This window comes from Chelonia mydas, chromosome 4, assembly GCF_015237465.2.
Source record: "Chelonia mydas isolate rCheMyd1 chromosome 4, rCheMyd1.pri.v2, whole genome shotgun sequence".
Classification (NCBI taxonomy): Eukaryota; Metazoa; Chordata; order Testudines; family Cheloniidae; genus Chelonia; species Chelonia mydas.
In genome coordinates, this window is record NC_057852.1 from 51,867,015 (window position 1) to 51,892,865 (window position 25,851).

The 25,851-nt window shown below is 45.1% G+C and overlaps 1 protein-coding gene and 1 long non-coding RNA gene across 3 annotated transcripts; one reads left to right on the top strand and one right to left on the bottom strand.

The window, feature by feature from the left end:
- Positions 1-3,608: 3,608 nt before the first annotated feature.
- Positions 3,609-7,958, bottom strand: LOC122465594. 2 transcript variants are annotated; one of them, XR_006290539.1, is made up of 3 exons: positions 7,827-7,958; positions 5,749-6,012; positions 4,569-4,753 (listed from the first exon to the last, which is right to left on the bottom strand). It is a non-coding gene; the product is annotated as an uncharacterized LOC122465594 (long non-coding RNA). The 2 variants fall into 2 exon arrangements; XR_006290537.1 differs by lacking the exon at positions 7,827-7,958 and having other exon boundaries at positions 3,609-4,753; positions 5,749-7,673.
- A 133-nt stretch (positions 7,959-8,091) lies between these two features.
- Positions 8,092-21,168, top strand: RAB33B (RAB33B, member RAS oncogene family). Its single transcript, XM_037897229.2, has 2 exons — positions 8,092-8,355; positions 17,641-21,168. Exons 1-2 carry the CDS (start codon positions 8,116-8,118, stop codon positions 18,082-18,084), a joined length of 684 nt encoding a protein of 227 aa, XP_037753157.1. The 5' UTR covers positions 8,092-8,115; the 3' UTR covers positions 18,085-21,168.
- Positions 21,169-25,851: the final 4,683 nt, after the last annotated feature.

Genomic DNA, 25,851 nt, shown 5'->3' on the forward strand with positions numbered 1-25,851 from the left:
AGTATCTACACTGTTCCTATTCACCATTAAATAAAGATAAAAATAAAATAAAATAACAGCAACAAAACTTATCTACAGAATTTCAGAACTTCAGCTAAACATTTCCTCCTTCATGTTCCCTAACTCACCTTCTCTTAGTGCTCTTTTTATACTGCTTCTCTCAGTTGTAAGTCTTTGTACCTTCTCTCTATCCCAAATGTATTGAGTTTAGTCTGTCACTCAGGGAAGGGAGGTGTCATTTAAAACCACTCCCCCTCAACCAGGTAGCTAACTGTACAGTGAGAGCCAATGTCCAGCTAAACTCTCCTTATCTGAATTCTCCAATCAGATCATGACAGGGGGAGGAGCTGGTTGTTCACCACCACATAAACAATAGCTGATTTTAAAACAATAGATGCCAGTGTGGCAATTAATGTGTAAGCATCTTACCCAAATACCTGTGCAGGGTTCTGTGTAGGGTAGGTCAGATATTTTTTAATGGTTTCATTTCTCTACCCTCTTTGCCACAATAATATTTTACTTCTTCATGTGGTAATTTTCTTTGCAGTTTTTACAGATGGAGTTTGTTTGTAGATGATGTCTACATAATACCCCCTCCGAGGCTGGAGGACCTGGGGTGCCTCAAGCATCTGCTAATAGACAATGCCCTGTTTCTCATCTCATTATGAGATATGTCACTCATTTTAGGCCTAAATGTATCTCTGTCACAAATCAACTTATCTCATTTGTTATAGAAGATGACAGGAGAACACTCAAGTGCTACATTGTGAGACTTTAATGGCAAGCTCTACCTTCCCCCTTCTGTCCCTACACAAGAGTGCAGTGTTGACAAAATGTCAGCAATGCCATGATACCACACTGACTGCCCCAAAGCTAACTCAGGCCTGGGAGAATTTCAGCCTGAGAGAGACTTGTTGCCTGCTTGAGAGAGACTTGTTCTGATTACATATGACTTGATAGGCGTGTTGCCTAGTATCAGCAGAAATGCTGAATCATAAAATTATTGGGGAAAATTTTCTTGTTAAAAATAAACCCTAATGATTTCAGGCTTCCTCTTATTGCTGGTATCTTCATTGCTCTCAGTCCAAAGGAGAATCTGACTTTTAAAGTTTAAGCTACTTCACTTTACATTTATTTTACTGTTCCCTAAATTTAAAAATTCCTGTTGTAAAAAAATTTCCTGTGACCTAATATACGCAACTAAAATAATGGAAAGGTAACCAAAAGTAACAATTCAAACTGGTTTGTCAAAAAAAATTTACACTGATCAAAAGAAATGAGCAGAAGCTTGAAGGAAAATGATGTATTATATTTAGTTAGATGTTCAAATAACAGCAGAATGTATCATTACCAGGGAGTGGCACACACACAATAACACTATCAGATGCACCAAAAAATAATCTCTGTGGACTCTCTTCAGCACTTACTTGTTCCTTACTCAGACCATGCAGGGGCACCATTTAGAGAGGACAGGAGGTGTGACCTGCCCCTCCCCCACTTTCATACCACCGGGGATGGCCTTACGGGTGAATAGGGTGAGCAAATGTCCCAATTTTATAGGGACAGTCCCGATTTTGGGGTCTTTTTCTTATATAGGCTCCTATTACCCCCACCCCGTCCGATTTTTCACATTTGCTGTCTCGTCACCCTACGGGTGAATGATGTGGGGAACTGTCCAAGGCAGTGCAGTGTGCAGCACAGAGGTGTGCGCTGCCAGCGGGCAGGGGAGTGCCTGGAGCACTGAGTGACAGTGGGGAGTGCTGCGCTCACTCTGTTCCGCAGAGGCATCAAAAGGGGCACCCATGGGGAGCCAGGAGTGGCCAGAAGGCTGAGGATTGACCATGGACTCCAGCAAGATTCAGCCCCTGTATGATAGCATGGAGCCCGCCTTGAGCCACAGGCTGAACACCAGGCACCACGAGCCACAACAGTAGCAGCAGCAAATGCAGCTGTGGCAGAAGCTGAGGGAGCTGCTGGCACTTCTGCAGAGCAGTTCACGCTGTGGAGGAACCCGCCACTGGGGGCTGGATGAGTGACCCACCGACCCTGACCTGCCCTTCAGCAGCTGCTCCCTTCCCCAGCCACTGTAACACCTGAGGGAGACTAGTGGCCTCAGTCCCACTCCCTGAGGTAACTGCTTGGGTAGAGGAGTTCTGAATAATTACCCCTTTCCTTCCCCTGCGCAGAAGGAGGTCGGTTTGACTCTGACGCTTGTGGCCAGGAGGCTGCTGAAGGGGTTGGGCTCTCCCGTGAATCACCAGTGCAGGTGTCCTGTTCCTAGAGACGAGCATTTCTTGGAAGAGGTCTGTGCCTTCTACCGCTCCTGAAATAACCAGCTTTGGAGTATTCCCTCCCTGCCTCTGTGATCTACAGGAAAGTGGGGTTTGCTGCATGGTTGAATGGCGAGGGCTGTGTACAAATGCTGGCCAGGTCTGGTTTTCTTGGTGTATTCTACCTGAGTCTAGTGTAAGCCCCACCAACAACCCCACGGTAGGGATGGCTTTTTGGACAGCACATTAGTCAGTGAACCCTCTCTGCTTGAGTAATGCTTCATATATGCATGACAGGAATTATTCTGAAATGTATAAGTACGGCTGGATGGTAAATGGTTTTCCCATCCTGCAAAACTTCAAGATTTCAGAATGTTTTCTGTTGGGACCAAACAAGGCATTTTGAAATCTCTTGCAAAAACCAAGTGGGGTGCAGGGAGAGAGACACCAACCCCAAAATAGCTAATAGTCCAGTGGTTAAAGCACTTGGGGGAGACTCAGTTTCACTGTCCTAATTTCGTCTTAATTAATATGTGAGATAGTGATTTATTGTTAATTCCTATTTTGCCATTAGGGACATCGAAGTATAGAAAGGCTAAATTATTTTCGCAGGTTCACTCAGCAAGGGTTTCTCAGGTCCAGAATGGAATTTCTGGTCAAGGAGAGAGACCCAACCTACTCGTTGCTCTCCTTGCTTATGAAGCTGTCCACTGGCCATCTTGACAGCACTAAGGAACAATTCAACTACCAGCTCAGCAAGTGCAGAATGACAGTTGAATGTGCTTTTCGTCAATTGAAAGGACAGTGGCATTGTTTACTCACAAGATTGAATCTTGGTGAGAAAAATATGCCAATGCTTATAGCTGCCTGCTGTGTTTCGGCATAATATAGGTTAAGCAAAATGGGAAACCTTTCTGCTGGGGTGCAGGGCAGAGGTGGAGTGGTTGTCTGCTGCGTTTGAATAGCCAGATATAAGGTCTAGTAGAAGATTTCAACTTGGAGCTAGATGTCTCAGGGAGACTTTAAAAGACCATTTTAACAGTGAGCCACAGTAACGCATTTTGTTGTACTGTGTTCTAACTGGCCCTGCTCTTTTGTGGCCTGTTAGGAATTGTATGATGATTATTGAGCAAATAGGAATATAACATTGTCAATACATCTATTCATTTTGTTTGTGGCTTACCCTATGAGTTGTGTCACACTGTCAGTAACAAGTAATTGGTTGTTTTCAGACCTGCTAAGCACTCAGTAGCAGATGTTGCAAACTAATAAAGATGAGTTAATATAATAGACAGGTTTTTTGTAACAGAATTCAGTGCAGAAAAAAAGAAACCATGACATTTTAAAACAAATATATTTAAAACTTAATAAATCAAGAGAACAGACTGTATGAAGAGGAAAGAACGTTCACGTCCATTTCAGCTACATCTTCACCGACGATGGCTTTCACAAATCAGTGTATGTGAAGCTGTGATTGTCTTTACTGTCCCACGAAGTGGAGTGGGGGGTAGTGCAGTGGCCCCTGATGCCACTTGGAACATTGGTGGTGGTACAGGGAGGTCCCAAAATTAAGTTTTCAATGGGCTGCAGAAGGAGGCAAGCCCAGTATTGTTGAATTTGCAGTTTCACCAGAATCGGCAGTATCTGTGTTTGCTGCCTGAGAAGCCCCATTATGTCCAGGTGCATCTCCCTCTCCTTTTCCTGCACCTTTCTCCTCTCTACTCTTTCCTTTTCCAGGCTGTCCTCAATGTTCATCCTCCAGGCGCTGTGCTCACAGTCCAATGTAGCACTGGCTCGTAGGATCTCACTGGACATGTCATAGGTTCATAGATACTAAGGTCAGAAGGGACCATTATGATCATCTAGTCCGACCTCTTGCACACAATGCAGGCCACAGAATCTCACCCACCCAGTCCTGCGAAAAACCTCTCACCTATGTCTGAGCTATTGAAGTCCTCAAATTGTGGTTTAAAGACTTCAAAGAGCAGAGAATCCTCCAGCAAGTGACCCGTGCCTCATGCTACAGAGGAAGGCGAAAAACCTCCAGGGCCTCTTCCAATCTGCCCTGGAGGAAAATTCCTTCCTGACCCCAAATATGGCGATCAGCTAAACCCTGAGCATGTGGGCAAGATTCACCAGCCAGATACCCAGGAAAGAATTTTCTGTAGTAACTCAGATCTCACCCCATCTAACTTCCCATCACAGGCCATTGGGCCTATTTACCATGAATATTTAAAGATCAATTAATTACCAAAATCATGTTATCCCATCATACCATCTCCTCCATAAACGTATCAAGTTTAATCTTAATGCCAGATAGGTCTTTTGCTCCCACTGCTTCCCTTAGAAGGCTATTCCAAAACTTCACTCCTCTGATGGTTAGAAACCTTCGTCTTCCCGAGTCCTCTTCTTTCTCCGCCTTATCTGGATTGGGCGTTCTGCAGGTGCAGACAGGGAGACCCTCAAGGCCACAATGGCTGCAGCTGCAGATAAAACACAGAGGTACCACTGTCAATATATTCAATATGTAAAGCGAAACTTAGAATGCAGAACTCACTCCCGTTGCTCTCCTAATGTTTTAAGTACTACGTTCTCCTTGTCAATTCTGTTTGGGAATGCTTGTGCACTGTGCAAGTCATGGTGAGTATGGCCCAGCAGGGGTTAGGCAAATAAGAAGGGAATGGCTGGGTTGAATGAAACTAGTAGCACAGGGCAGTGGCACTGAATACTGGCATCATTTTCCACAGAGGGTGGTGATTTTAGTTGATATCTCACCCGAGGGTAACAAAGGCACAGAGAGCACTGCTGCTGCTGGCATCCTGAAGCTGCACAGGCCCGTATGCTGCTAATCTGTGTACTACAATGGTGCCTGCTGAAATTAACGCTGACTGACGTGGGAAAGTGTCCTACCATGGAGGAAGAAATAAGGCTGCCATCCCCACACACCTTTCATCGCAATCTCTCAGGAGGATTCAAGGGACATCCCTATATACAAACCCAAACTGCTCTGCATGGCCCCCCTGTCTAATTCTAGAGGGGACTGAAAAGCAGATAGCAACTCTACCTCTCTTGGTTGTATCACTATCTCTTACAGCACAAGTAAATTAATTAAAAGTCAAACCCTGTGTCCTGCTGCTTTGGAAGCGGGGCATTCCTCTAAGGAAAATTTATGTATACACTTACCTGAGGCTTCTTCCCCTACCCTGTGCTTGACTGACTGGACTGTGTTGGAGTCAAAAACAGTTCCTGGCTTACTGGGCAGCTGGCTCCCTCGGTCACCTTTCCCTAATCCACCTCCTCCTGCGCTCTGTTCATGCCGGGGGCCTGTGATTTGGGCTCCTCAGAGGTATCGCTTGTGGTATGTGGGGTTGCAGTGGGGTCTCCACCGAATATGGCATGCAGCTCATTGTAAAAGCAGCAGCTCTGTGGCTCAGCACCAGATTGATTGTTGGCCTCTCTGGCCTTAGGGTATGCTTACCACAGCTCCTTGGCTTTCACATGGCACTGTTGCAGGTCCCAGTTGTAACTCTTCTCCTGCATCCTCCTTGCAATCTGCTTGCAGTTGTTGACATTTGTACAGTGGGTTCAGAGCTGTGCCTCCACAGCCTCTTCTCCCCACAGACCCAGGGGATCCAATATCTCTTGTCTATTCCAAGCCAGAGTGCATTTGGAGCATGCAGCTGGCATGGTTAGCCAGGCAGTTGCACTAAACAGTGGAGAGCTGCTATGTGTGGTCGCCAAACTGGGAAATCAGGAAAAGGAATTTCAGAAATGTGTAGGGCTTTAAAGGGGAGAGGGACCTTCTGGTCTACATGACCCTGGGACAGCGTGTTGGGATATATAGATATATATATATATACATTGTGATTCACATATCCATGCAATATGTTATAGGTCACTGAGGCCTGGTATGAATGAAGCATGCTTGACATGAATACATGCATTGCAAGTTGGCAACCAAAGTAAGAACTTAAGGTAAAGAACTATTAGAACTCTCTGTGCAAAAGCAATCTTGTTATGTTTCGAGAAAAATACAGAGAATCAGCAGAAAAGGAAACAACACCAGCTGGATTGATATAAAATTGTATAAGAATTGGAAGAAATGGCACGACTTGGATCATGGCGGCCTGCCCAGGATTGTCTCTATGGAATTGTGTGGGTAGAAGGCCTAGTAAACAAAGGCAAAGAACCGATGACGTGATGGAATGGACTATAAAATATTGCCAATGACTTCCGCAAATAAGAGTAGTTTATCCCGTGTGGATATAGATGTGGTTTTTGCCAGCTCCTGGCATTTTATGATCTTATGGATGGAAGGAATCTCAACTGGCCATCGGGACCATTCTGACCTTTGGACTCTGGTATGTTTGGTGTATGAATGTGGAGTGAGTAAGGTTTGTTTTGTAATCAATAAAGAGCATTTAGCGTATTATATACCAACACTGTGTCCGGTATCTGCCTGCTCCCCATCCCATAGGGAGACCTCTATTGCGGGTCTAAGAAGTGAAGTTCACAATGGTGACCAGAGTGGTCAGTGTAAGGCATTGTGGGAGAGTTGCTGGAGGACTGCTAGGGTCCATAAGTAACACAGTCTCTACAAGCAAGATGTGTCGACCTCATAAACTTTGGTTCCCCACTGCTTGGAGAGGTGGTGTAGTATGTTGGCGTAACGGGGCACTTACACTGGTGGGAGACAAATTTAAGTGCACAACTAGGTTGACGCAAGGCAGCTTGTGTTGGTCTAACGTTGTAGTGTAGATCAGGCCTTAGAGCAAATTCTTAAAGGCTGGACTAAAAAGGGGCAGAGATTATTTCAAAGTGACTGTGAATATGTATAATTTCTGAGTATGTTATTTTTTACAAAAGCTATCATTTCAGCTATAAAAAAAAACTGTGGGCAGATTACAGATGAAAAGTAGTCAAAGGCAGGGGGAAATGTTTCAAAGTTACCTTGCCATTATCAGTGACATGTAATATTAAAAAAATACTGACTGTCATTTTTAAGGGGGGAAGGTAACTGTTTCACAACCTCATGCTCTACCCACCTCCTCGGCCCCGCTTTGCATGGGAGCCCCGATGTGGCATATGGGGGGGGGGGGGCTACGGTTGCCAACTTTGGTTGGCTGTATTCCTGGGGGTTTCATCACATAATTCCTGGAGATGCCAGGGCAATCCTGGAGGGTTGGCAACCCAACGACCCTGACGGTTTTGCATTCGTGATTTAGTAACCGTCAGGACCAGCCGCAGCTGGCGACTCGGGGGATTATTCCAGGGGGCAGCGCGCGCGGCCTGGCTCGCCTGGCGCGAGGCGACCCCACCCACGCGAGCGCCCAGCAGGTGAGGGCAAGGGGCGGGGCGAGAGGAGGTGCAACCGGGCGATGGGCGGCGCCGGCGGGGGGGATGGGGAGGACGCGGCCTGCGTGGGCCTCGTCTGCCCCGTTACAGTCAAGCTCCCAACGCCGCCCTACCCTACCCACTCTTGAAGAAGGGGCCGGCAGCGCCCCACTCTTAATCCCACTTCTCGCGATATTTCTAATACAACGGCGCTGCGGCTACCGAGGGAGGTTCTCGCGGGAAGTCTCCTCGTCCCCGCCAATCAGAGGCTTGACCTGCCCTCGGAGGGAGCGGCACAAATCACTGTACGTGGCAGGCGAGGGCGTTGTTACTCCGATCCTTGGCCTGCCGCGGCAGCGAGGTGAGGGCGGTTGAGCGGTTGCCGCTGCAATGAGCGCGCGCCAGTGAGGAGCCGCGCTGAGGCTAACGGGTGGGCGCGCGCCCGTCAGCGCGCGCCCGCGAGGGAGGAGGCTCCGGCCCGAACCGTTCCATTCGGGCCCCCGGCAGGAGGATGGAGGCGGCGGCCGATCTGGAGTCCTCGCTGGAGCTGAGCTACTCCAGCGTGGGCCCTGGGGGGCTGCCCCCTGCGCGCTCCCGCATCTTCAAGATCATTGTGATCGGGGACTCGAACGTGGGCAAAACGTGCCTGACCTACCGCTTCTGCGCGGGCCGCTTCCCGGAGCGCACGGAGGCCACCATCGGCGTGGACTTCCGCGAGCGCGCCGTCACCATCGACGGGGAGCGCATCAAGGTACCGCCGGGCCCCGGCCCTGCGCTCCCGGCCGCCGCGGGGGGAGCGGCTCTGCTGTGCTCGGCGCTGCACGAACACCCGGGACCTCCCCGCCCCCAGCGCGGGACCCGGTCCCGCCCGCTCCCCCTCCGGCCCTGACATCCCGGCGGCAGCGGCTCCCTTCTGGCGTGGGGGCTTCAGGGCCGGCCGGCCCCCCGTGCAGCCCGCGGGGCTGTCGGCGCCGGCGGGTGAGAATGCGGCTGCCTTGGGGCTCCTATGGCCGTCGAGCTGATTGCCTAGTAGGGTAAATAGGAGCTGCCATCCCTCGGTGCAAAGAGGCAGGCTGAGCAGATTAGGGAGCCCATCGTACGGGGCTGTCGGTCCGCCTAGTTAAAGCTCGACTCTTGCATGCTGAGATCTGTAGTCCCTTCAGGTCACGTTTCCATAGCAGGTTTCAGAGTGACAGCCATGTCAGTCTGTATTTGCAAAAAGAAAAGGAGTACTTGATGCATCCAATGAAGTGAGCTGTAGCTCACGAAAGCTTATGCTCAAATAAATTGATTAGTCTCTAAGGTGCCACAAGTACTCCTTTTTTGTTTCCATAGCAAAGCATCAGGGGACCATATTCTAGAAGTCCAACCATTGTGGTATAGCCACACCTGCTTCACAGATTTGTGCACAATTCCTTGTGAAAAACGTGCATTGGTGTAACTAAACTGATAACCCCTTAGCTTTGCCTCTGACTGGTGTTAAAAAGGACAAGACCAGCCCTTTAAAAAGTGTCTTGATTTCCAAACTCATCTACTGAGAGATGTCAGTGTTTACTGTGACTTTGCTTTAGATGCATATTAACAGTGATGCCATGTTTCAGTGTAGCACCACCAATCTTCCCTGTGAAGTGCAAACATTCACGCCATATGGGTGCGTGCCACTGTTCTGGAATGTGCATTTGGGCCTTTGGCTGTCAAGTTGTTCTGGCAGTGGTCTGAAATGTTTCCCAAATTAAGCTTCTTTTGTAATGCAAACATAAATCCCAAAGGTGATGTGCAGCAGAGAGAGGGAGAAAGCAAGATTCTGTTTACTGGGACACTTTATCTCTAGTGTGAGTTTCAAGATTTATCATTTCTGATACAAACAACTTAACAGAAGTGAGAACTCTACAAATATTCTATATCAAAATAAGAGATGTATCTAATAACAAGACAGTGGAGAGGTGTGAGCTACTGTGGATATTTTACATGTTAACTCAAGGTGTTCAGTGTCAGTTTTTAACAATCAAAGAATGTAATGTTCTTCAATGACAGATGTACTTCATTCAGATTGTCACACTGCTAGGGGCAGGAAGGAGGGAAATTGAGCTTTGGAATGTGGTAGGTTGGATAGCTAGATCACATCTCTCTCACTTCTGAATCTTAAATTTTGTTTAAAGATTATTTTTACAAACGTAAATTTAGGGTGAAATTTGACCCAAGGGTGAACCTTGGCCCTCAAATTCCTAAAAGCAAAGGAACTGAAATATACTAAATTTATCTAATAGGTAGGCACAATGAAGCACTGAAAGGCGAGAGTTAATTTCAAGCTCTGATGATAAGTTTGTGTTAAAAAAACCCCAAACGTATTGTTTTTTGGATATAGGAGTTGATGTTAATGTTTTGTGGAGGGAAAAAAAACATACCCTTGGGATTGCTCCATTGAATTAAAGAACAGTAAACCCTTTATCCCTTAACATGTAGCTGATGTTTATGCTCCGTACTTACATGCATTTGTTTGCATGGCTTCTGATTTAAAAAAACACCTGGGAAGTCTCCAAGTCTTTCTGTTCTCTCTGGTTGTGTGTGTCTTTTCCCTTCTGAAGATTTTCTCTTCACTTCATGTTCTATTTTTTTATTTTCCTACCATTTTCTCTTCTGTAGTCACACATCCTTCTGTTTACCAACACCAGGGGTCTGCAACCTATGGCACACGAGCCCCCAGTAAACAGCAGCATGCCATTAAAAGTCTGGCCTGGCCTGGTCTTCTCCCCCTTCCCCCGCCTCTTCCCCCAGCGTGCTAGGTTCCTGCCCCTCCTCCTCTCCCTCCCTGCGGCCAATCAGCTGACGGAGGTGGAGAGGGAGGCGCAGCACGCTCTCTGCTCCGGGGACCTTGGGGAAGGGGGTGGAATTGGCATATCCCCTCCAGCCCCCTGCCGTGAGCTGCTCAGGGCAGGGCGCTGGGAGCACCCCCATGACCCCAGCCCACACCCCAGCCCTCTGCCCTGAACCCTCCTCACAGAGCCCCAGCCCCGTGCCCTGACCCTGAACCCCCCACACCTCCCAGCCCTCTGCCCTGACCCCTGCACTCCCCCCCCACAATCCCAGCCCTGACTCCAGCACCCACCACCCATACCCAGCCCCCCTGCCCTGACTCCTGCACCCCCACACCCCATGCCTTGACTTTTGCACTCCCCATATCCCCACCCCCACCCTGAGCACCAAACAGGAGCTCCTGCACCCCCCCCCCACACACACACACATTCCCACCTGCACCCCTTCCACCAAATGGGAGTTGCCCAGGTAAGCGCTCCACACCTAAACCTCCTGCCCCAACCCTGAGCCCCCTCCCTCATTCTAGCTCCTGGCCTACCCTGCACCCCAACCTCCAGCCTGCTCCTTCACCCCCAGCCCTGTTCTCAGCACACTCCCACTCTCATCTCAGTGCAGAGAGAGGAAGAGAATGGCTAGAACCAGGGAGAAGGTAGGTACTTACTCTGTGTGGGCAGGTCCGGGACTCCAAACCAGCAACGGGCTGAGCAGGGCCAGCAGCCGGGACCCTGGCTGGCGGGAGTCGGCGGACGGAACCCCAGACTGGCAGCGGGCTGAGACGCTCAGCCCACTACCAGTCTGGGGTCTTGGCCGCCGGCCTCGCTCAGCCCGCTGCCGGTCTGGGATTCTGACTGCCAGCCCTTTGCCTGCCAGGGTCCCGGCCGCAGGCCCTGCTCAGCCTGTTGCCAGCCTAGGTGAACAGAACCCCACGCCGGCAGCAGGCTAAGCAGGCTGGTAGCGTAAGATCAGCATTTTAATTTAACTTTAAATTAAGCTTCTTAAACATTTTGAAAACCTTGTTTACCTATGACAATAGTTTAGTTATATAATATATAGACTTAGAGAGAGAGAGAGCTTCTAAAAAACCTTAAAATGTATTATTGGCACGCGAAACCTTATTCACTTTAATTTAAATGAAGACTCGGCACACCACTTCTAAAAGGTTGCCGACCCCTGACCTACACTATTCTGCTTTGGTCCCTTCCTTTTTTATGGGAACTGCAGAAATCTTTCCTTTAGCTCTTCTTTATTCTGAGACTGTACATTTTTCTTCCCTAAGCTGAGAAACTGGATACTGTGTTCTCTGGCCTTTTGATATCCATCTCTTGTCATGAGGTGGCCTCTAAAGGGTTATCTACCTCCCCCACAGCACCATGTAAGTTGTGGATGTGTTTACTGTTGATAAGGTATTTGTAGGTGCTGAGGAAATGTGGGGGATCCAGCCTGGTCCTCATTTCTGAGATACTTCTAGTAGGTCATAGGGCCATAATATTATCATATATATATTTTAGAGGAGGCTACCTACAGGGGACACCAGTTCCTTAAGTCCTCCACCTTCTTCATCAGGAGACTCCTTCCGTTCATTCCATTCCCATAAAGCTATATGATGATCTGCTCTAATTAAGTCTTTTCCACTTGTCATGAGTTCCAGTGTTCTGGCTGATAAGGGATTGCCACATGCAGGAAGGGTGCCATGTGCAAGCATACTGTGCACATCCATAGGACCCCAACTTCTTATATTTCTTTCCTCTTTTTTCTTTTCTTTTCTTTTTTTTTTTTTTTTAATTACCTAACCTCAACCCGTTTCTCTGTTTTCTGGCTCCTGCCCACTTATTTTCTTGTATATGGTGGTAACACCTCTCAAGCAATGCTTGCTGGAGGATCAGAGAGGGAAACTGGTGAGCCTAATCACTCTTGGGCCATGTCTACACTACAGATTTAAAGTCATGCCAGCAGGTGGGTCCCTGGTGTGAAGAGGTGAGATCTCTGACTGACAGTAGCTGTGCTGACAAAAGCCTCTAGTGCAGACACAGTTGTACCAGCAAAACTGTGCTTTTACCATTCTAGCTTGTTTCACTGGGGGGAAGTAGGCTATGCTGGTAACAGGACAGCTTTACTGTTATAAGCTGTGTCCGCAGCAGGAGTGCTTTGCAGCGCTCTCCTAGACTAGGCATGGCTGCTGTTCTTGCTGGGCCCTGGAGGAGCTGCTAAGAATAGAATTCTTACCTTGTTACTCTGGAAGGATTTATTACATATTAGTCTCCCCTTCCTCTCTGCTGCTGTTCTCCGCTCTTCCAGGTAGCTGGATGGTTGGTCTTTTGCTGGCCACTCATGCACAGAGCACTTCCCTTGCAGCTGTGGAAATGCTGTGTCATTGGTAGTAAGTAACACAGGCACAATTCTTTTCTATGGGGTTTTGTTACCTGGGAATTTAAAAGAAAAATACAGGGGCAGCCAGTGTTCATGTTACATTTGTATTGTAGACTAATGACTTGATTACTTTTAGGTCTTTTTGAAGCAGCAGTGCTTAGATGTGATATACGCACTAAAGCTATCTCAGAAAATGAGGATCTTCTCAATTTTAACTTCTTATCTATTTGATCTGAGCTCTAGAAACCCATTGTCTTAACTCTTTTTTTATTTAATTGAGGTAAATAATGACACAAATTAAATAAAAAGGAGGAAATCCCATAAAGCATATCCCATGCCTTAGAGCGCCTCACTGATTTGCAAAGCAAAATGAGGTGCAGAGAAATGTATGAACTATCTTAATCAAAAGGCCATTTATATTTTTAAATTGGTGTAAACGGTGCATACAAATTGTTCATGGTGAAGAAGCCTTTTTTAAGAATGCTCATCCCATCTAATTCAACCCCAAGCCTCTTTAGTTTAGCTTGAGGGGAGGGTGTTAAGTCAACATATTGTTTAAATACCTATCCCTCAGCTTCAGTAGTTGAATCATGTTGTTGTTTTTGCCTCAAATCTAATGTCCCAAAGGGGTCTTGGCTGCATTATACTTTAAACAAAAATGCAACCCCTTGATGGACAGTTTATTTAAATAATGATTGAATCATAGTCTCAATGTCAGTCTATCAATATGCATTTTTCAAAGTGTGTTTAATCATCTGTGTTGTGTTTGTGAGGAGCCGGGGAGGGGGAAAGTACAAAAAGCACTCTGAGTATAGTCTGCAGAATCTCAGATAAATACTGGGGTGTCTGTAAGAGTTGGCTGGCTAACAGAAGAAATGCATATATAAAAAGTGAAAAACTTTGTGCAGCACTAGAGAGCGACAGAAAGCCACTTATCTGCTTCATTAGCTAACATATCAAGAATATATATTTAAAAATAATGGTAAAATCATAGATTTCAGGTCCACAGTCTGAATAGCTGCAAGTAAACAAACTGTTCTTAAATTGCAGCTTCTCATAAAACTTTTTTTCCCCTCTTCTAATGCATCAGCAAATGGTAGTAATGCTCTGGGTCTCATCTTTGCTGCAAATCTTCACTGTCCCTTTTATTATCACTTAGTGTAGTTTTTATAATGTCTACTTTTTTGGGGAGAGTTTCTCTAAGTTCTGCAGCTGCCCAAGTAAATAAGTCAGTTTTAAAATCTAGTATTCAGATCGTGTATCATAAGGCTGTTCTGTAACTCCTCAGCCATACACTGTCCCTGCATAGGAGCTACCTATTTTATCTGCCCTTATTCTGAGTTGAAGAAAACCCTCCATAAATCTCTTGGCTTTTCAGGCTTTCTTTCCAAATATCTAGAATCAGATCCCAAGAAAGATGAGAAATATTGAGTAAAAATAGCTTCCTTTGAGCCAGCCTCTGGGAAAAATGAAGGGTAAGAGAGAACAGGGTGGGTCCTCAGCTGGTGTGGATTGTCATAACTCCATTTACTTCAGCTGAAAATCCTCCCCCTGGTCTGTTATTTAGTGAACTTTGTGTTAGAGAAAGATGCCAGACTGAAGTCCTTTAATTGTGGTGAAAAAAAATTATTTAGGTGCCTCAGTCAGGTATCCAATTATATTTAGTCACAAAACAGATATAGCTCTGGCAAGAGCAGTGCAGCCTCCTTACCCCTTGGTACCAGGTAGGGGAGAATTGACAGCAAGGAGTCTGCTGCTCCTGGTGCTTGCTTACCACAATGGACTCGGAAGTGGGGAGAAGTAGTTGCAGGGGCAGTCCTATTCAGCCCCCGTAGCCCAGGGGAATGTTCTCAGTTGCACTGTGGGCATGATGCGCGGTCAGTCTGTTCAGCATGTAGAAGCAGGGTGGGGATGGAGCATGCTCAGAGCAGGTAGACTCTTGGAAGAATTGAGCAGCAAAGCTCTTACTAATCTCTGCTGAGCATGTGCTGCTTGGAATTTTTTGGAGGTTTATAACTTGGCCAGTTTTGGGTGAATTTCCAGAAATGGCAAAATGCACATCTCTGATGCCAGGGGGAGCCCTTCCCCCACCTTCCTCCAAACTTCAAGTCTCTGTTCCAAAGCATGGAGGTACTAGGGCAGGGGTGGACAAACATTTTGGTCAGAGGGCCACATTGGGGTTCCAAAACTGTATGGGGGGCTGGGTAGGGAAGGCTGTGCCTCCCCAAACAGCCTGGCCCCCGCCCCCTGGCTGCCCCCCTCAGAACCCATGACCCATCCAACCCCCCTCCCCCCCCCGCTCCTTGTCCCCTGACCGCTCCCTCCTGGGACCCCCTGCCCCCCCCGAGACCCCACCCCCTATCCAATGCCCCCTGCTCCCTGTCCCCTGACTTCCCCGACCCCTAGCCACACCCCACCCCCAGACAGGCCCCCCGGGACTCCCAAGCCTAGCCAACTGCTCCCTGTCCCGACTGCCCCCTGGGACTCCCTGCCCCTTATCTACCCCCGCCCCACCCCCTTACCATGCCGCTCAGAGCACCAGAACTGGCAGCCACTTCGGCATGGCTGGAGCCAGCCATGCCGACGCACAGTCTAGATCACCGGGGCAGGCCAGCAGCTCTTGCAGCTGCGCTGCCTGGCAGGAGCCTGCAGCCCTGCCACCCAGAGCGCTGGCCGCACAGCGAGCTGAGCTGAGGCTGCAGGGTAGGGAGGACAGCAGGGGAGGGACCAGGGGCAAGCATCCCTGGCTGGGAGCTCAAGGGCCGGGCCGGACGGTCCCGCAGGCCGTAGTTTGCCCACCTCTGTACTAGAGCTTCTCAGAGGAACAGTTGTAAGATTTTTATTTTGTAACATGGACAAAATATTTTTCAGTAATCTTTCTCAGAAACAGCTTGAACAGTTTTAGTTGAAACTTTTCAAAAAGTTCAGCCTGAGCAACCTGGCATGGAAAATTTCAGCCCTATTAGCTAAAATTTGGCTAAGTTATAAGTAGCTATAAACAGGGTCTCTTAATGGAAAGTGTTGGGCAACCTTATCTGCCTATAATGGTGCTGGTATTTTTTCTTTAGGAAATGGACTTAACATGCCAACTTGTTGCCCTCTGAATAGACATCCCACACAACTTCTTGGTCACCACTTGGTCACACTGGTTTAGTTTTAAACTAGTTTATTAGAGGTGTAAAGCTGATAGCCTAATCTCATGATTCATCCAGTTCCTTTCAGAAGAGGATTCTTGAGTCTGCAGGGCCCCATGTTCTTTTCTCTGACTCTTAACTGCAAATCACTATCATAGTTGGAGGGAGAAGGAAAGTGAAATAATTTTAAAAATAGCTTTTTTGCGTTTAATTCAGGTGCTAATTGCAATAATAGGCTCCTTTCCAAGAATACTGTGCATATATCAGGAAAGCAGTTAAGAAAAACACTGAAGTAACAGCATAAAATGTGACAGATATCAAGTGATCTCTCATTTATGCTCAGTCCAGTCGCCCCAAAGCTGTATGTTCCCATAGCTAAAGTATATGGTACCATGTACAGTTTTATTATAAGTAACATTAAATAGTAAATTTAAACTGGCCATCTTTTATTAGCAACAGCATAAGATATTATTATTCCACACAGTGCACCTCATAGCTTTGTAGAGAATCTGAAAGTCAAGTGCCATTGACCTCTTAAGTGTCCTACTTGGTTGTAAAAGGCATTTTATAGGCATTTTTATAAAGAAATGCTGTGTAAACTAAAGAGACTTTAAGGGATGCACATATAAAACCTAGTCAATTTAAAAAAAAAATTAGTTTCCAGTACTACAGCTGCACCTTAATCACCCTGCCAAATCTTAGGGTTTCCGATTACATCTCCCTATTTTGAAATTGTTACTTTCCCTTACTGCTGTGTGAAAAGCGTCTGCAAACAAGAAACACAACTTACAAAAGTATTGTCAAGTGGACAAAGTAAACAAACAAGGTTAAAAATAGAAAATCTGTTTTTCTGCTGGAAGTAGTTTTTCCAGAGGAATTTCTGAGAAGTTAAAGGAAGAAAAAATATTAGTCCAATTTGATCTCCTGATGTTGACCAAAATTAAATTATAGAGCACAGAGGAAGTCTGCTTTCAGTGTAGATAGACATGATGGGAACTTGTTCCAGAGTTCAGTTTCTCTACTTTGTTTTGTTTATGTACACGACTGACAAATGTATTTTAAAAAAGGGGGGGGGGGGGGGGGGGGGGGAGGGGAATGACACATTTACAGTTAACTAGTCAAGCTATGCAATTATCTGCCGTTGTGAATAACTTGGCCTTGTGTGCCTAACTTTGAAACCCCCAAATCTCCTGAAGTCCATACCTTGAAAATGTTACCTTATTCAGTTACTGAAAAGGTTGTAGGTGTGGAAGCATGTCTGGTGTAGAGCTCTATCCTCTGACCAGCTCAGTACTATCAGTGCTGAAGAAACCCTCTTCAGCAAAATGAGTGTGCTGAGAGATGTCTATTTGTTGCTACTTCAAAAAAAGTCTTTTATTACTGCAGATTTCAATATCCTTTGGTGTAAGATTTTACACAATATCAGTGTCCGTAAACTCTTACAGAAATCTGTAGTGGTGATCAAGCGAAACACAACGCTAATTTTTTCATATCTTTGATTATGAATAGGTGGCTCTGAAAACAGTATTTATATAATATTTTGGAACCTTCAAAAACTATGGTGAAGAGCCATAGAATTTTCTTCAAGAACTAAACTTCCCAATATTACTAATACAGAGATGATCTATGTGGTTTTCATAGTTCAGAATGATTTATGTCATTGTCCAGCATGAATTGAAATCAGTTCTTTTTGTTTTCTCTGTTCCTTTTTGCCCTTTTAGATCCAGCTGTGGGATACAGCAGGACAGGAACGCTTCAGAAAGAGCATGGTGCAGCACTATTATAGGAATGTACACGCTGTTGTGTTTGTGTATGACATGACCAACATTGCCAGTTTTCATAGTCTGCCATCATGGATAGAAGAATGCAAACAGCACTTGCTTGCCGGTGATATACCACGGATTCTTGTTGGAAATAAATGTGACCTGAGAAGTGCTATTCAGGTGCCTACGGACTTGGCCCAGAAGTTTGCTGATACTCACAGTATTCCACTGTTTGAAACCTCTGCTAAAAACCCCAATGACAATGACCATGTGGAAGCCATATTTATGACACTGGCTCATAAGTTGAAGAGCCACAAGCCATTAATGCTTAGTCAACCCCCAGATAACGATAAGATACATTTAAAGCCTGAGCCAAAACCTGCCACGACCTGCTGGTGTTAGATCACAGTATTCATGCAGTTATCACCTCGTCTTATTTGCAAATACTCTAAAAATATGATCTTGGCAGGTTTTAGTATCAATTATGTGTGATCCCTTTGGCACTTTAATGTGTGTTTTTTCTTGTGTAGGTGTGCCCCACTCATATCTCTGCACTTTGTGCTATCTCAATTACTGAAGCTTCCACAGTATGCATCCGATGAAGTGAGCTATAGCTCACGAAAGCTCATGCTCAGATAAATTGGTTAGTCTCTAAGGTGCCACAAGTACTCCTTTTCTTCTTGAAGCTTCACTGTACATATACAGAAAAATAGACTTTCTAATGAAGTTTTGATGCAGCAAGTTCACTTAAGTTATTTGCTGCTTGAGAGCATTCCATCACTGATGGTATGGTTAATAATCCAATTTATTTATTTTTGTTGTTTTTTGGTTAGCATTTCGTTGGTCCTCCTGCATTATACCAGAGTTTTGGAGTAGCCAAAGGACTCACATCTTTGGCTAGCAGCGGATGAGTGTTGTGAATTGTTGGTTTTGTGGGTGTCTGGGATAATGACACAGAAGACTTAGACGTTTCCACTGCATCTCAAAGTAGCTATAGCTGTAGATGTGTGCTGTGAAAGGAAGGCCATCAATAAAGATCAGCCTAGAATGTGAATGTAGGGGAACACCGTTGGTCTCAGTAGTTTGTCATTCCACCTCAAATCCTGGCTATTCATACATGGCAAAGGTGGGAGAATCTCAGATACTTATTTAAACCCTAAAACTTGATAAATTCTTTGTAGTTCACACATTTTTATCCCACAGGCATCCTTCTTATGAAAGATAGTTTGGTTAAAGCACAGGGATGGGATTTGAGGGAGGATCCAAGTTTCTAATCTCGATTCAGGACTTCCTGCACTCATATGCTGCAGAACAGGGAGGAGAGCTCAATCAAACTGCTCTCATAGAAAGTGAATTGGGTTTGGAGAATGTTGTTATGCAGTAACATTATATGAGCTCATGTTGCTTCTGTGATTTCAGTGAAAAAGTTCAGCTCCACGCAGCACTTGAATAGTTGTAGAGTTAGAGGCATCACTGCAGCATGTTCCCCTCTCAAAGTAGCATAATGTTATGGTGTATTGTACGTCTGGTGGCAGGCTAATATCAACAGCCATAACTCTCATGACATCTTCCAACCTAATTCAAATTTCTTCACTTGGATCATTTAAGAACAAATGCTGTCTCTGAATTGTGTATCCCAAGGTAAATAAATGTACTCCAGTAGTCTAAAATTTTAGTAAGGTTGAGAGAAACAAATACTGACTTTTTCAGATTATTTTAAAAACAAAACGCAATTTTGAAGAGGAAACTTATTATGCGTTTTAGGGACTAAAGTATTTTGGAAAAAGTGCTAGTTCCGATGCCCAGTTGCCACATACAAACCTGTGCCTTAGCTTTTGAAAATGTCAAGGTCACTATGTTTTAATGGTAGTAAACTGGTCTCTGCCAGAAAAATATGAAGGCAGATGTTCTGGATAATTGAACTTCGCGATAAACTTCCAAATAGTGTTCAATTCATTCCCACTTTCCCACTATTATACTAGAATGATATATTCTCTTTAAAGAACAGAGAAACTGGAAATCCTTGAAAACATATGTAAATACAGAATCATGTAAATTTAAGTATGTAGAAGACCTACCATGTCATTTTGTTCATCCCCAAACAGATTTTCCTTAATAGATCTTCAGGTTAAATCCTGCTTGGGTAACCCCTTAGAGTTCTTTTGCAGAAGAAAGGTGAACTGGGTTGGATTTTTAGAATCCTCTGCTTCACTTGGTATTGAGAAAGTATTGCAACCATTTCATTTCAGTTGTTTTTTGTATGCTGGTTTGAAGGTCATGTTTCATATTGGAAAGCATTCTGGATTGCACATAACTGTATGGTTACATCAAAAGGGAATGTAAGCCATAAACTTAATTCAGCATATAACATTCATGTGCAGTGATACAACAATAGCGTGCTTGATTATTATGTGTTCAAAGAAAAGACTTATAAATGAGGAACTCTGCTTACAATATGTATATTGTAGGATGCTGACTGGAAACTAAACACAAAGGTCATTTTAGAGCTTTGTCAACTATTATCCTGATGGTCATATTATAGTAACTAAATAACTGAAACAAGGTAATTATATTAACCAAACTATGAAAAGTAATAAAGGATGTAATTATTCTATTACACACTGCATTGGTGAAAGAGAAAAATCCACTGGCTTTATTCTAGGTTGAGAAAGATCTATTTGGCCTAATCATATTGGAATTAGGATTTTTAGGATTTTTTTCATTTAGAAACTATTTTTGTAATGCCACAACTGTGACAACTTTATTTATGCAATACTTGAAGAAGGAACTCTGTTTTATCTGTTTCAAACCTTAAATAGAATTTGATTTACAGTCCTTCTAGAAATAAGAGCTTTTTAACACTAGGGACCTTAATGATTTTTAAGAAGGGATTGATCTTAAATGTATTTGTAGTACTACAAATAAATATGGTTTACAGTCCTCCTGAAGGATTTATTTTTTCACTCATGTCCTTAATCCTCTTTCAAAGGACCGATCTGAAGTGTTTGTATAGTATTAAAGTATTTCAACAAACTTTCTAATCTTATTTTTTTTATTTTTTAATATTCCAAAGTAAGAGAACTGAGAGTAAGGTAGTAAATCATGTAGACACAATATAAATGTTCAACTCTCAGTAATAAGCAGCTGGGAATCTAGCATAAGTTTTATTTAAGCAAATTACTTACAATTTGTAAATAAGGGCCCTGAATCATAACCACATGAAATAATGTTTAGCTATGTAATCTAGTCTTTTCAGTACCAAACATGTTTTGATTTTCCTGCCCTAGAGACAGTGTGGTCTTTAATTCAGGATCCAGTATGCTTCCTGGAGTAATGTTCTACTCACAGAAAGGATGTCAAAGGTACTGAATATTTTGTGTATGTATTTTCATCCTACCAAAATAAAATCATATTTTGTCTGTTTTTATAAACAAACAAAAACACTGGCACAATCCCAGCAACCTAATAAACTGGCTTTGTCGTAAATAATGTCCCTGGTCTTCATTTGTGTTATATGGGGGACATGATGAAGCTATTTGTTGGTATCAACAATATAACCAGATAAAAAGGAATCCCTAGTCTTCACTGATCTGGACAGCAACCTGGTGAAAGAGACTTTCAGTGCTTGGACTTCTACTTCCTGCTCCCTTGCAGAGTGACTTTCTCACTACATGAAATAGACATCTCTGGATTTACCCTAATCTCGGCTAGTGCACTCAGTCTGTTATTCCCTTAAATGAATAATATTCTGCTCATTAGCTTAAATGGAGTTACCTAGACACTTCAACTTAAACGGGCTGGATCAGATAAAACAAGTTTAACTACAAAGAGAGAGATTTTAAGTGAGTACAAGTAACGAGGCATAACAATCAAATGGTTACAAGAAAAAATATAAAATACTTTCTAGTGCCTGCCTTAACAAACAATATTAGATTGAAGCAGTTTCTTACCACATGCTTCTAGCAAGTTTACTGACCAAACTCTGGGCCAAACCCCTCCATCAGAGTTAAAAGGCTGTTTCTTTTGTCATCTTTCATGCAGAGAAGGCGATAGGTGGGTAGAGAGGGGAGAAGTCTTGGGGTGTTTACCCCTCCTTTTTATAGTTTCAGTCCTCTTTGAAAAGCATTTCTATCTTGAGAACCAAGAGACAGGGAGTGGATGTGGAAGGATGTTCTCTGCTGCTTCCCCCCTCCCCCCACCTGTTTGAACTTCATTTGTTTTCTTCCTGCTTGATAACTCTGTTTAGTGCTTAAATGCAAATTAAGGCAAGCATGCATTCTTTTGTTGAGGACGGAGCTGTTTGCTGACTTCAACCTGTGGGGTTTGGAACATAGGTTAATAACATCATACAGGGGAATCTAATAACTTCGCAACAATGTTGCCACACATATTTTTATCAGGACAATACTGACCAGCGCAAGACACACTTTGTACAAAGATTATTCCAGTAGTGTGTAGGGTGTGAATACAGGGGTGTATTCCATCACACTCTCCCCAACCCCTCAAAATACACTGTAGCTACTAGTTTCTCACACACACAGCCCAGAGGGTCAGGGGATTCTCACACACATAGCCCAGAGGGCTGGGGGATGGAACTAGTTGTTATAATGCTGAGAGGTGTGCAACTCCTGGCCTCACTCCTGCTGCTGGAGGAATGGAGCACGGGACTGCACTTTTGAGTGGAGCTAGATTTCTCCAGTCATAGTCTGCACTGTCTGAAGACTGGCATGGGCAGTTGGGCTGCTGAGATGCTAGTGGAGAGCAAACTCCCTCTCCTGCCTGCTTTGGAGTGCAGCGGGGGCTTGACCCTAAAGCTGCCTCTGGAGCTAGGGGTGCCAGCTCCATTCCAACAGCTAGAAGCGCTGTAGCCAGAGTATACCTCCCTTCCCTCCACTACCACCATCCTCTCCAGCTCCCTCCTAGTGTAGAGCTGGGGGAGGGGAGGAGGGTCTCAGGAAAGTGTGCTCAAGGCTTCCACTGACCCTGTTAATGGTGCACATATGACTTCATTTTGTCCCCAAGTATGTCCTTAAAGGGCAGTGTGAAAGATATCCTGTCTCTCTCTTGCAAGATGCCACCGCTGGCTCCTTGCTTACCTAAGCGTTTTATAAAAACACTATTTTTGAAAATCCATTAAATAAAGGATCAGTTTCAAAAGCACTAGGGCCACCTTCCTTGCTCTGTAGAGGCATACCTGGGGCCCATACAATCGTCTCTGTCCCCAGCAACCGTTATGTACCTTTCAGGCTGTCAGAAGCACAGCTGGTAAGCAGAACCTCACTCTTTGAGTGTTTGCAGACATGTATTCTACTTGGGTATGCATGCGCCCAGCACACTGAAGCTGGAAAACTTAGTTTAGCAGTACCCGTTGGAATAGGGCCAGTGGTAATGAAGGAGCAACTCTAGGTGGATTGCTTGGAAGGGTTCTTAGGATCAAACAGGGAGACATCTCATTTGTGTTACCACTCTCGGAGGTCATCAAGACCTCTTCGAGATCACCTTCATTACTGGGATCGGTACCATTCCTGCAGCAGGGCCAAAAAGCTTCCTGGGCTAGTTCCTACTGGCCACTGATGCCTTACCTCTATGCACAATGGCCTCCTTGGAATCTCTGTGAGGTTCCTTGTTCAACAAGGTCACAATCATCTGCTCAGTCCAGGGCTATATCCTCTGTTTCTCTGGTACTCTCTCTACCTGGGCCACAACCATAGATTGAGGAGACTTGCTCTGACTTCTTGCAACCTGAACCCTTGATGCCGTCAGATGTGTTACCATAAGAGATTCCGATGGTTCTGCTTCCCTTTTCCCCAGATGATGCTATGGTTCCCAAGTCTTCATCTCTGATACCAGAGGACTTTATATCTTCTCATGACCACCTGAGATGAATGGCATCATCCTTGGGTATGCAGGCTGAGTTTGTTCAAGAGACCACCCTAAGTTAGTGGATATTCCACAGTCCTAAGCTCCTGGTGGAGGTTCTACAGACCACAGAGAACTTACCGTTTGGTGCCATTCTTATAAGGATTCCTAAGTGACTTTTGAGGTTTTTACACCCAGGCCCCAAAGAGGCGTCATTTTATAAGTGAACACCACCACCATCAATCTTGCTCTCAGCAATACTTCCGTCAGTCATCCTATCCTGCTAGGCAGCTACACTTCCCTAGAAAAGGACATAGCCTCACAGAAGAGAATCACCCCATCCTCCTCCACCGGCAGGCAGGCAGCCTATTTGACTGGCATATCCAGAGCAACATTCCAGTTGTGAATGTCTCAACTCTGTCTCCTCAGTTTCAGGACAGGGTATCTTGTTTCTACAAGTGCTTGGGAAACAATAACAGTGGACAGATAGGTCCTAATCACTCTGGGATCAGGTTATACTATTCAGGTGCAGATTCTGTGTGGTCTAGGGGCTGTAGAGGAGGTTCCTCATCATCATATGGAAAGGTGAGTCTACTCCTGATACTGCCTGATCCCCAAGTCCAAGGGAGGGATGAGACCTAGCCTCCATATTCACAGTCTCAACTAAAGTGTATCAAGTATATGACATTCCATGTGGTTACCCTGACTATGACTATTCCCATATTGAACCACAACGACTGATTTGCTGCGCTTGATCTTCAGAGCACCTATTTCCACATGATAATTTTTCCAGGTCACAGGAAGTTCCTGAGCCTCTTTGTCACTGGTCAAAACTATCAGTACATGGTTTTTCCCTTTTGGCCTATCATCAACCTATATTTCTTTACCAGATACATGATGGTGCTAGCAGTCTTTCGCAGAAGGAGGCGATTGGCTATACAATTGGTTAGTGAGATGCAGATCTGAGGAAAAAGTCCTCAGTCATGTCCAGTTTACACTGGACCTTTTGAATCAACTGGCGTTGACTTTGAACAAAAAGCTGACATTGAATCCAACTCAAAAAATTAAGTTCATTATGGACCCTACTAGATCTATGAATTTGAGGGCCTTTCTCCTCCATGAACAATTCCAGTCAATTCAGCCCCTTTGTCTGGACCTTCAATGTCATCCTTTGGGCACGGTCCATGTATTCCTGAAGTTATTGGGCCATATGGCTGCATAAATTTACATGGTTCAGCATGCAGAATTGCATATTTGCCATCTTCAGTCATGGTTGGTCTAGCACCAGAGTTGCCAGTCATTGGACATGCTTATCCAATTGCCTCCAGAGATACTGGACTGTGGGCTCTCTACAGTGGTGGGTAAAACAGAACAATATGTGCCAGGGTGTTCCCTTTGCCCATTCTCCACCGACCAAGACTGTGGTCATCAATGCCTCCTCAGTAGGTTGGGGAGCACACATAGGGACATTAAAGGTCCAAGGTTTGTGGTCAGAGCAGGAAGCATCTTTTCATAATGGCATATTGTGACTTTGAACCATTTACAATGCATGGGCGATCGGATAGGGAGAGCAGTGGTTCTCATGCTCACTGACATCACCACTGCAATCTATTATATGAATAAGCAGGGAGGAGCCCACTCCAACCAGCTTTGTCAGGAAACAATAAAGTTTTGGCACTTCTTCAGGAAGGAGGATGACAATCGCACAACAGCACATTGACTGGGCTCTCAAAACCAAATTGGCCAACCATCTCAGTAGGACATTCTGCAACAACTGCAAGTGGTCGCTAAATAGCAGTGTGATGAGGTCTCTGACAGGATGCCCCATTCCCTAACAATCACCCTATTTGCAAGGAAAGACATGAAGAAGTGCTGTCAATTTTGTTCCTGATGGGGACTCATTCCAGGATCTCTAACTGATGCCTTCCATCTGAACCTGAACCTGATGTATGCCTTTCTCCTAGCCCACTCATCTCTCAGCTTATCCTCAGACTGAAGTTAGACCATGCCATACTCATACTTCTTACACTGGCTTGGCCAAGACAGTGTTGGTTCTCCAACCTTCTCAGTCTGTCTAATCTCTTCCTCGCTTCCCAACCTGATGACTCAGCATCCTGGCCAGGTTGTTTAGCCTTTGCTGAGCAACCTACACTTCACGGTCTGCATGGTAAAAGGCTTGAGGAGGAGGAAGGCCGATGTTTGGAAGCAGTTCAGAGGGTCCTCCTTAACAGTAGAAACCATCTACTAGGTCTACTAAGTGCGGTATGTGTTGAAGCCGAGCAACAGCCAGCCAGCACATCAGGGATAAAA

Coding starts and splice junctions, on each gene's coding strand:
- RAB33B (XM_037897229.2), top strand. CDS start 8,116: ATGGAGGCGGCGGCCGATCTGGAGTCCTCGCTGGAGCTGAGCTACTCC. Junction 8,356..17,640: donor TCGACGGGGAGCGCATCAAG/GTACCGCCGGGC, acceptor TTGCCCTTTTAG/ATCCAGCTGTGGGATACAGC.